Source organism: Lutjanus erythropterus, chromosome 14 (genome assembly GCF_056507025.1).
Source record: "Lutjanus erythropterus isolate fLutEry1 chromosome 14, fLutEry1.hap2, whole genome shotgun sequence".
NCBI lineage: Eukaryota > Metazoa > Chordata > Actinopteri > Lutjaniformes > Lutjanidae > Lutjanus > Lutjanus erythropterus.
The window spans coordinates 33,976,740-33,989,058 of NC_139330.1; the positions used below are offsets into that span (position 1 = coordinate 33,976,740).

Genomic DNA, 12,319 nt, shown 5'->3' on the forward strand with positions numbered 1-12,319 from the left:
AACAGGACAACAGTAGCAATAAGAGAGGTCAAGCAGAAATACAAGAAATGTGTTGTTATTCATTGTGTCAGATCTTCATCTGAAATGTAACTAAAGCTGTCATGGAAGGCAGGAGTGGAAGTATGAAAAGGTATAAAACAGAAATACTTAAGTAAGGTGCAAGTATGTCAAAATTGTACTTGAGTATATGTACTTTACTTTTCACTGTCTCATGCTGTGTTTCAAGCTTATGTTTGTTTTATTGTGTCTTCAAGCCTCCACCAACTCTGCAAACCAATCAAACGTTAACACAGATATCAAGCCACCACACCTGATTTTAGTTATTTCCTGACTATAATAGAAGAACAAAATAAAGACAATTCCCAGTAAACATCTACATGTCAGCCAACTTTCATACTGTCGATTGAAGCTACAGTGTGGATGTGAATGAGTATTCCAGGTGGGATCAGACCATCAGTGTCTTTGCATGTTTGTGTGATACAGAGGCAGCGTCTCATCAACACACGGACTCTGACCAATGGTGACTCCGATGTTCAAGTGAAAGGAGGAAGTAGGCGGGGCATAGAAAACGGGCTTTCTGGGGCAGAGAGGGGCATCGGCGGTCACCGGGACGACCGAGAGGCGGACGAGACGGAGAACGAAGACAATGAGAACAACGAGAACGACGAAGAGGAGGAAGAGGAGGATGGAGAGGGACCCTTCGTACCTTTCCAGTGCCCAGGTACCTGCTGCAGATGTTTCTGTGTGGAAGGAGTTTACCTTTGTTTAAAGAAATAGTTCAACAGTCCACTAAGCTGCTCACAGTCACTGTGCCTGACGGGTGTTTGGCAAGAAATATTTCCTGTACGAAAATCCCCCCAAAACCAAATGTTGTAGTTGTATTTTTATATTTCTGTATCTTTACAGATCATATTTCAGTTCTCGGCTCTATATGCAAATAAACACGTAGCTACATCATTTCTGTTTGCAAAGACCAAATGTGTTGTTGTTTTTAACTGGCAGTAGTAGCCAAGGTCAAATTTTGGTTTGCACGCTGCACTTGAATCTGCTGCCCTTGTATGGATGTATTTGGCTGTTTCCATATGCTAACTGGAAATATCCTGTACACGCATCCAATTTAAGATCAAACGCATTTCATTCATACTCAGGTGGAGAAGAACAGACAGTGCATGTTTCACGGATCGCAGGTGTTTCTCTTAACTCATTAACTAGTTTGACCTGTTTACCATCAGTAACATGTTGTCTTTGATAGATTTTGTGTAAATGGTGAAATCAGTTGAAACTGTGTTCAAACAACTGCTAACTTTTGGCAGGTAGACACACTTCAGACACCACCAGTACAGCAATCTCACAACAAACTGACAACTTAATGTGTTGCATTAATGCCGAATTTACAAGAAGGCCTAAATGTTGCGTGATTTTTTTTTGTTATGTGATATCATGGTTACTAGTTCAGTGGTCAAATCAGTAGAAACAGTGTTCACAAACATCTGCAGTGAACCAAATGATGCACTTAAAGTACACAGTAGTAGTTTATAGAGGAGGCAGTCCCTTTTCAGTACATTTGGAGAATGCTTTTTCCCATAATGCATTTGCAGGTTGTTGAATTCTGGTTTTAGGTTGTTGTAGAAGCTTGACATTCAGTTAGCTCTCGTTTTATTTTGACACAGTGCGCTTCAGTTTCCACTTCACCAGCAGACTCTCTGGTGTTGCACTCCAGCAGACAACAAATCTGTCAGACACAGAAGGCTTTTCACAACTTAAAATAATGAATAAAAAGAGTGGAACACAAACATTTAATCACAAAAAGTTGATGAAAGTTTAAAGTGAGTTGATACATTTGCTGTTAAATTTGATCTTTAGATAAAAACAAATAATGTGGTTAAAATACAGATTAACAAAAGCAGAACTGTTTGCTGGTGAACTCAGAGTATCACTGGTGAGAGCATCTAGTGTTGATCATCTGCTGGATGATGCAAGAGGAATTCTTATCAAATCAAGTGCTGCTGGATCAAATGAGGTCTTTATCAATAATTTACTAATTTTTATCATCTGTTTTTTTAATTCCACCCTCACATTATTCATCATTAAGTCCTGCATCTTTGCATTTTTGAAATATTGTATTTAAACATTCATTTGTTCATGTGTCACACTTTGTAATAACATACATCCTGCAGATGAGATACATTCAAGTGCATTTCTAGACACATTTGACTGCACAAACAATGAACTACAAATGCAGCGTCTCCACACTTTGACACTTTCAGAGCTCTATAGTGAGAAATGCATCTTATTTAAAAATATATTAATTGGACAGCAAACTAATGAGTGGACGACAGAGTTTACTGTCAATTATGGAGGATGTTTTTGGTATGAGAGGACATAATTAGCTGTCTTTTTACTCTCCCCGGTCCACGTGTCTCAGTCCTGACACTGTCTCGCCCTGTGTCTTTGCAGCTGGCATGTGTAACAAGCTGAAGTGGCTGCTGGCCTGGCCTCTGTGCCTCGTGCTGTACTTCACTGTCCCCAACTGCTCCAAGCCTCGCTGGGACAACTGCTTCATGCTGTCCTTCATCGCCTCCACCCTGTGGATCGCCGCATTCTCCTACATCATGGTCTGGATGGTGAGAGACGGGGAGGAAAAAGAGGGGAAGGAAAACTGTAGATGAAAGTGATATTATATTCTGCCATACCCTGTGTGACTCTGTTCTTTTAAAGTTAATTATATTTGTGTTGTTATGTCTTTAATGTCTCCAGTAGCAATTAACACGTGAAATTAATAGTGCTCTTTAGTGGTATAAACAAGAATGAAATGTTGGCAGGAAACTGGCTTAAATGGAATGAAAAAGAAACCCAAACTGGATCTTTCTGGATCATTATTTTGATCTTATGGCTCACAGTGTTATTGCTTTGGTTCACCCACACCACTGTTATTACCCAGCATGCTCTCATGGCACTTTGTGGAAAAGTAATTCAATTAAATCTATTAGGTCCACGTGCTTGGACACAAATTTTCCATTTTTTCATGACACTCAGCATGGCTTTCAAACTAATGAATTATCCATCATCTTTCTCATTCCTTGGTCAAGTTAACAATAATAAATATGCAACATCCTGTTACACGTTCAAAATAAAGGTCTCGGGTCGGTTTCGGCACCAAAACTACTTTGTTAGGTTAAGGAAAAGATCATGGTTCATGTTGAAAGACTTACTTCCTTAAAATAATGAAACACTGACTATTGACTCCCTTTGTGTCTCTGTCTTCATACTAAAACTAAAAAAGTTCTAAAAAAAGTGGGGACACTGTGCAAAACAAAAATAAAGACAGAGTGCATTGATTTCCAATAACTTTCCGACCTGCATTTACTTGAATACAGTACAAAGACAAAATATTCATAAGATTAATTATTTTTTGTAAATATACAGTCATTCTGAATTTGATGCCTGCAACATGTTCCAAAAAAGTTGGTTCAGGATCTTTTTTACCACTGTGTTACATCACCTTTTCTTTTAACATCACTCAGTCAGTGTTTGAGAACTGCGGGCACTAATTGTTGAAGTCTTGAAAGTGAAATTCTTTCTCATTCTTGTTTGATATACGACTTCAGGTGCTCAACAGTCCGGGGTCTCTGTTGTCATATTTTGTGTTTCATAATGCTCCACACATTTTCAATAGGAGACAGGTCTGGACTGCAGGCAGGACAGTCTAGTACCTGAACTCTTTTACTATGAAGACACGCTGTTGGAACATGTGGACAATGTGTCTCAGCATTGTAATTTCTGGATGTGGATATTAGCAGTAGTTTGCCAATATGTTAGCCATATGATCTTTTCAGTACTATAATATTTGCTAGCTTTTTAAAGCTGACATGGCTAACATGTTAGTTAAATACTGAATGTTAACCCCAAGCAGACATAAGAACAGTCCATATGAACTCCTTCTTCTGGTGGTATTCACGACCTTCCAAGTGGGAATTTTCAAAAATCTCTGAGTTTAGGAGTTGTGACACGTTTGCTGATGGTTTCAAAAATGGCGGAGGCCATAGCAGTTAATTCTTCAGTGGATGGTCATTTAATATTGTAAATTTAGTCATATAGGCTTTTTCTTTGTAATTTTATGTGAGATGAAAATGTTATTACCAACAGCTTGATCTTTTAAAGTGTTTCCTGAATTATATTACCTGCTCAGTAGCTTGCTAAATTGTTAGCCTCAGTGGCTTTTAGAAGCTGACAGTTTTGGCGTCCATATTGCTGTTGCCCAGCAACGGTCATCTCCTGACTTGGCCACTTTAACACCAAGCATATTATGTACACACTCCACACAAACTCACAAGTTTTATGTGAAGGCAGCATTTGCCTCTTGGGGGTAGCAGAACAAGCTGCAAGTACAACATTGACATGTTTGCTCCTGATTAAGATAATATGGTGACATGTCAGCAGACAGTGTCTTATTTACAGATTCAGAAGACACAGATTGACATCAGCATTCATTTGGAGACATTCCTGACTAACTGATGGTTTCCTGTGGAGTTGTGGACGTCTAGTAGCACCATGGATCTGTTTCTGTATGACTGGGTCCTTGTTTTGATTATCTAGAACACACAAGGACACACACAACTGCCAAAATACAAGCAGTAATAATCTGCCTGTCTTTGTCTGTCTGCCAGGTGACAGTGATAGGTTTCACACTCGGTATCCCAGACGTCATCATGGGCATCACCTTCCTGGCAGCCGGCACCAGTGTCCCCGACTGCATGGCCAGTCTAATAGTAGCACGACAAGGTAATCACACGCACACAATGACAGGTTAGCAAGCTGTCATTTAACACAAACACACACGCACCTACGGCTCGATGGAAGCCAAACAACAGAATCAAAGTGAAGCGGCTATCAAAGAGGGGACAGAGATGACAGAGTTAGAGGTGGGTGGGGAGAAGTGTGAGGGGGGAGGGTTAAGATGGTGAGCCTGTCATGTTTTTCCGCTGTCCCTCTTCCGTCCCTGTGGCGAGGCTGAAAAAGAAGAGGGGGGTTGGTGAGGGAAGACAGCCCAACGGGGTCCCTTCCTCCATCCTTTCATCTGTGTTTATTCTTGCTCCTGTCATCAAATATTTAAACGGCTCTGTCTGTCCGTCCCTCTGTCTGACTGTCTGTCCGTCTGTGTGCGGGGGCTCACCGGGAGGTGCGCACTCGCCACCACAGTTTAGCCGTCCATCCTTCGCTTTGTAGCCGCTGGCGCTTCATTTCATCGTTGTTTGTGTGGGACGTCAGTTGGAAAGATCTGACACTGATCTCAACCTGCCACTGTCCCCGCCTGTCCACCTCGTTGCCCACTCACTTGTCCTTTCATGCTGTCTGTCGGTTTCTGCCGCTTAAAACTCCACCTCTGTCTGTCTGTGCAGGGATGGGAGACATGGCGGTGTCCAACTCCATCGGCAGTAACGTGTTTGACATCTTGGTGGGGCTCGGCCTCCCCTGGGCCCTGAAGACTCTTGCTATCAACTACGGCTCTGATGTAAGTAATACATTTGTCCTGTTGACTGTGAGTTGGAGTTCAGTGACTGCCTGTCTCACTGTCAGCCAGACTCCATTAGATATTGCTCAGTTTAACCCTAATAAACATCTACTCCCTCTGAAAAATTATTATTGATTTCTTACAACTCATTAACAGAAACTAACTCATTCAGCATTAATTTGAACTATAATAAACGTGAAACCCAGATTAGAATTTTCAAAGGCAGACATGCTGGCTTTAGTGTTGTCATAGAAGCCAGTATTTCAACTTAGCATGTTTCCTTAATCTCTGATGACAAATCATGATCATTTAATGATTTAAATATACTACATATACAGCACTGTCTAGTTTGAAAAGGGTGGGCTGTATACCTGTTGCGTTGCAGTAAATGGTGAAATGTTCCACCACAACATGGACTTTGCAATACTGTCATTACTGTTATAATTGTTTTTTTGAGGTTTAGCGTATTAAAACTAATGTGCTTTATTGTGGCTGCGAAAACATGCAGACAGATGGCTACACATGTACTCGTTGAACTGGAGTTACATCCAGTAACTTCCATTTTCTTTGCTAACTTGCTAGTTTGATCAGTTTTGTGAACCTGGTGCATTTCACTTGAAACATGTGACGCGTTACTTTTCAATTATGGACCCGTGACGCTTTTTTGCTTCTTTGATCACATCAGACCTGACCCGTATTAAATAAACACTCGTGATTGGCCCAGATAGATCCAGGACTTGTGGAAATCTCTCTGAAAGAGCCAGACGCATCTGCCACAGCAAATACAACATGAACTCATTAAATCATGACAATAACAGTTAGTGAATCTGCAGATATTTTACAGTTGGCATCATAAGGAATTTCACTCTGTTACTACAATATCAAACCGACAAATTCCGAGAAACTTCTGCCGTCAATACAATTGTGGATTAAATTTTGTTTGTGGCGTTCAAAAGTAGAGAAATGACATTTTAAAATGGGTAGATATCACTAAAGGTAAGTTTCATAATACTTTAGATGAGTGTACCCTCTAAATCCCAGCACAGACACAGCACAGCATGAATCAGGGACACTGAGTTGGAGTTGGCCTTTGTTTGATGTTGTCATTTCATGGTTTAACATGCAGGCGGGTTGGGAACCATAAGCAGAATCACTCACAATCATCTTTTAATGTGAAATCCATTTTCCTGCTGACAGGAATAAACAAGAAGAAGTCTTAACTGCACAAGTTAGCAGCTGAACAGATAAGATACACATCAGATTTTCTCAAGTGTAGCTTTGTGCAGTGATAAAACACAGCTGCAGATGGATTCAAGTGAATAAATATGATAAAAAACAGAAAAGGATGCTGCGCAGTAATCTGTCCACTTGAGATAATAAAACCCAACTGGCAGTCAAAAATTATCTCAAACATATATCCCAAAACAGTCAACATTATAAGCTGATACACTGCCTCATGAGATAACACAAACTGAACGACAACACGAGACACCAGAAGAAAATAGAACGACACAAAGCAATTAAGTGGCAGAGAAAAAAGCACGAACAGAGGCCATAAGGGAGGTGAATGTGTGTGTGTGTGTGTGTGTGTGTGTGTGTGTGTGTGTGTGTGTGTGTGTGTGTGTGTGGAGGGAAAGAGAATGAGTTACTGGTTTGATAATGAAAGTAGTTTGGTTATATGCTGCACTGACATAAAGAAATTAAATGACTGTTTTTCTGTTGTACAACAAAATGAACTCAGATGAAACAAAGTGGCCAAAGTAACAAAGTCATCATTAATAGTTGTTGAAAAAAAGCATCATTTCCTGCTTCTATGAACTGCCTGCAGGTCAGAGGTCCACAGCAGTAGCAGCGCAATGGAACAAGATAAATAAAAGTCGAGCTCAGCTCTGTTTACCCAAACAGGAATTAAGTGTCTTTTGGGGGAAATCAACTGTTACAGGGACGTTTTACTTGGAGAGTAAAGAGTGTAACAGTACAAAAAAAAATCTGATACGGAAAAAAAACTGCAGCAAGGTCAGCAAACCACAAATTTTATGAGCTATGTTTTTCTCTTTTTTTGTCGTTGGGTGCTACTGATCAGTTAGTGGAATTCTTTCTAATTGCCAGCAGGGGGCGACTCCACTGGTTGCAAGAAGTCAGATTGTATTGAGTTTTATATTAAAGTTACTCTACTCCTCAGCTGATTTATTTCATCAGTAAACAGTTTACTGATGAGTTTATGATTTCAATAACTAGTATTGAGTTTTCCTCAATACAGCATGAAGCTCATTTAATAAACTGTGGTCCCATTCAGAGTAAAACAGATGATAAAGCAGAGAGGCTGCTATGTGAGTGACAAGTGAGTCTGTCCAGTGCAACACACAGGGCTCCAAAACTCAGATCAAACTGTTCAACTAGACAGTGCTGATCAAATATAGATCAAGATTCAAGATCAAGTTTTTATGTTGGTAAAAATGGTGGTTTATGTTGGTAAAAGTTATTTTTCGGCTGGTTTAGAGATGTTTTAATGACGGGTCTTGTACATTTCACCACTCCAGCTGGAGTTTCTATGAGGAGGCTGCTGTTCTCAGTGCAGAGTATACACTGTAAGAAGGAAAGGCAATGCTTCCATTTATGTTAAACATCATGGAGAGGGGATATATATAGTGGGCACCAAGAATACACAAGTTTAATTAGCACGGGAATTGATAGTGGAGTCAAAAATACAATTTCTTAATGATGTTAATTGTAATTTTATTACCCATTTAAAAAAAAACACACTGATTTCAAGACAATATGCTAATATGCTAACTCTTCAGGGTTTTTGGAGTCGTTCCTGCAGCACTGGGGAGGGGAAAATAAAGCTCTAAGCTAACAGTGCATTAGCAATCTTAGCTGAGTCAGTAATGGGACAATAAGTTTACACAGTTCATATAGAAGATGTATTTCTGTCGACTCCTGTTTCATAACTGTTAATCATTTTTAACAACAAGGTTAAATAAAAGTGAATGGTGCAACACAACTAATCAGCTGTGATAGTCTCCTCTGTTTTGGACTCTCTGGCTCTCTGTCCCCTCAAAGGTCAGCTCTGTCCACATGGAACATTTGCTTGGACCAGATCCTGATCACTGTGATTCTCTTGGAATGAACTGATTTCACAGTGAAATTAAACCATTTGACATCCTGGTGTGTCCAGGTCGTAAAGAGCTGAGACGAAAATGGGCATATTTAAGTTTGCTAGTATGATTAAAGGATCATTCCCATCATAATGATGTCTCACACTTTATCTTGTTGCAGATCAAACTGAACAGTAAAGGACTGATTTTCTCCGTCGGCCTCCTGCTGGCCTCTGTGTTTACGACTGTGAGTACAAAGCAGCATGTCTTCTCCATAAGCAGGACACTTTTCTGTCTCATTTCTCTGTTGTCTCCCTTTGTTTTTTCTCGGTCTGTCTATTAATCTGTTTATCTGCTTGTCTTTCCACCCACCTGCGTCCCTCCATCTGTCCGTCTGTCTGTCCAGGTCCTGGGAGTTCACCTAAACAAGTGGACGTTGGACAAGCGTCTGGGTCTCATGTGTCTCCTCCTCTACACCGTCTTCCTGTGTTTCTCCTGCCTCATCGAGTACAACATCTTCACCTTTGTCAACCTGCCAACCTGCCGGGACGACTGAGACACACACACACACACACACACACACACACACACACACACACAGACACACACACTGATGTACATATGTGCACACACACTCACATTAAAAGTGGTGTTTGCAAGGAATTCCAAGTGAAGTATTCGTCCGACGATAGAATGAGAACCAGGAAGTGTATTTTTAAATTTAGGGCAGCAGGAAGCAAGAATTAATTGCAAATACCATTAGACACTGGTCTGATTCACACGCTGTTTCCTGCTTTTTCATCTCTTTTGTGAGAAGAGATCCCACTCTGCTCTTTTTTCTTTTCTTTTTTTGATGCCCGTCTTTCTGCTCAGTGCAATATGGAGCTGCTCTGGTGTTTGCTCTTGAACAGAGCGTGGGATTGATTTCAGGAGCAGAGATGGAAATGACTGACTCGTTCTAAGCCCTCACACAGGACAGCACTGAGGACAAAAACAACAGCAACAAAAAAAGAACTCTTTGTCCAACTACTGCTTGAAACTCCCCATATTTAGTTGTGAAAGTTGTAATGTTTACTAGCTGCTATCCTTTCCTGAGAGGAAAGGCGGGTCTTTTAGATCTACTAGTTGAGAGTAATAATGATAAAAGCAATGATGTAGATGGGGTGGGAGGGTGTAGTTTAGTGCTGTGGTGCAGATAATGAAGATTTGTTGAGTTGTTTAGGTAATGTTAGGGCCATGAGCTGAAGTCTTGAGGCAGAACAGAATCTATTATGCAGATGAGCACATTTTTCAAACGTGATTCTCTTAGGGATATTTATATTGGCAGAGATGTTACTTGCACCCAGATGACAGTAACCACCACTACTATTTGCACCTCAGGTGTAATAGCCAATGTGTATATTTACACCCAGGTGTATTTAGGTTAGGAGGGCAGAGGCAAGCAGCCAGGTGTCTGCAGCTAACAATGCTATTTGCACTTAAAGTGTAAATAGTCAATGTAACTAGTTACATCCAGACATATATAGCCTAGGATGGCAGAGACAAGCACCCGAGTATCTGTAGCTAACAATTCTGTTTGCACCAGGGGGGTAAATAGTTATGGTGGCTATTTACACCTGGATGTATATAGCCTAGCATGATAAAGACAAGTACCCACGTGTCTGTTGCCAACAATGCTACTTGGATCCTGGATGTAAATAGCAAATGTAGCCATTTGCAGTGTGGTTATTTATGGCACAGACAAACACAAAGGTGTCTGAAGACAGCAATGCTATTTGCACGCAGGGTGTAAATAGTCAATGTAGCTATTTACATCCAGATATATATAGCCTATGATGGCAGAGACAAGCACCCAGATATCTGTAGCTATAGATGCTGTTTGCACCCGGCATGTAAATAGTCAGTGTGGCTGTTTACACCTGGATGTATGTGATGTAGCAAGGCAGAGACAAGCACCCAGGTGTCTACAGCCACCAGTGCTATTTTCACACAGAGTGTAAATGGTCAATGTGGCTATTTACACCTGGGTGTTAATGGCCAATATAGCCAGTTTGGCTATTTATGGCAGAGACTCACAGAGCACTCAGGTGTCTTGGGCTAAAAATGCTCTTTGCACAAGCAGAGTAAATAGTCTAATGTCGTCAGTGTGGCTATTGAAAATGTGGCTATTTATGGCTAACAATCTGTGTAGCCAATAATTCTATTTGCACTTGGTACATGAACTATTTACACCTGCATGGCAAAGACAAACCATGATCTTTTCCTAAACCTAAACAAGTAGTTTTGTTGCCCAAACCTAATCTGCCAGGGTACAGAACTGTGTTTAATCCATTCATCGACCAACACCTCCTCTCTACAATGACTTAATTGCTCTTTAATGTTAAACTAGGGGGTGGGTGCAAATAGCCACAAAGCTGCCATGTGACTATTCTCACCAGGGTGCAAATAGACAGTCTGTTTTATATTTCCATTATGTGGTCTGTAGAGTGCATTTAATGGTTGGAACAGAACATTTTCAGAGATAAAGTTGCATTTTCAGATCAGAGCTACAACCCCCCAACATACTCACAGATCCAGGGCATTATCTAATCACCTTTTTATAAATTAACTTCAATAGCATCACAGCTGTAGCTTCTGTGTTTTGTATGGGAAAATTAACATTAGCTTTATGAAGAGTCCTACTGTATATAGTGCCCCTCTGTAAATACCCCCCAGATGTCATATTTATTATTTATTCATGTCATACGCACATTTCTCTTCTGGAGGTCACAGAACACCCGGGCAGGTTTTGTTTATGGACCCAGGGTTGCTGAAATCCACACCTAAGATCTTTTCAGATGACCACTCGTGTACAAACAAGCACAATTTCCTCCGAAGGTCGATTTCACCATTAATGACTTGATTTCGTTTTGTGATGTGTGTGGACGTTACAAAACAGAATTCAAACTTGCACTGAAGAGCTTAAACTAGCTTCACAGGGAGACTGTAACTGTTCCTCCTCCTAATGCATGCTGATTATAAGGATGGCATCCTTGTAAAATGAAGCAGGTTTGTATGAAACTATCATATCAAGGTTTTAAACGACGCAAATGTTATGTTTTTTGGGGGGATTGTCGTGGCGAGATGGACTGCTGCTTTTTCTCTTCTCAAAGACACCGACCAAATAGACTTAAAAACAGTGGTGGCATTATTCAACACGCCAGCCGAGCAAGTTGGACCAGGTATTTCCTCTGTGGTGGATGGATGTCCTGCTTCACTCCCCCGTGGTCCCAAAGAGGAGCTGAGGTATTTCAGTGGTAGTATGGTAGGAGTAGAGTAAAGATGCAATATAAAGCATCAGGACTTTTACCCCAGCTCTAATACTTTAAAGTTGGGGTATCAACTTTATTTTTATCCAGGAGTTCTTTGTATTTTGTAATGCCTAATGTCTAGATTTGTCCATTTATGGTAGGTTTGTGGTACATAAATATTCCTACTAGTTTTTAGAGCATGTGCAATGTGGTTCGTGAACCCTACAGGGGATTTTTATTTCACTACGGAGGCGAGGCACGCCAGCTGAAGTCACACTATTCCTCAAAGACTTCCACCACTGCAGAAGTGAACACTCATCTGTCAGAGCCTGTTGATTCTCTCAGTATCCATCAAAATGTCAGCTTTTCCTCCAGATAGCTTCATTTGAAATGTCAAGTGCCCCACTCATTGTTTTTTT

The 12,319-nt window shown here is 40.7% G+C and overlaps 1 protein-coding gene across 1 annotated transcript in view; it reads left to right on the top strand.

Annotated features, from left to right (window-relative positions):
- LOC146315857 (sodium/potassium/calcium exchanger 3-like) overlaps positions 1–12,097 on the top strand; it is a 119,591-nt gene extending 107,494 nt beyond the window's left edge. Inside the window, exons 12-17 of the mRNA XM_084735621.1 lie at positions 484–721; positions 2,458–2,624; positions 4,668–4,782; positions 5,400–5,512; positions 8,792–8,857; positions 9,017–12,097. Of these exons, the coding sequence (XP_084591747.1) occupies positions 484–721; positions 2,458–2,624; positions 4,668–4,782; positions 5,400–5,512; positions 8,792–8,857; positions 9,017–9,166 (849 nt within the window). The 3' untranslated portion in view covers positions 9,167–12,097. The remainder of the gene's footprint in view (positions 1–483; positions 722–2,457; positions 2,625–4,667; positions 4,783–5,399; positions 5,513–8,791; positions 8,858–9,016) is intronic.
- The last annotated feature ends 222 nt before the right edge of the window (positions 12,098–12,319 follow it).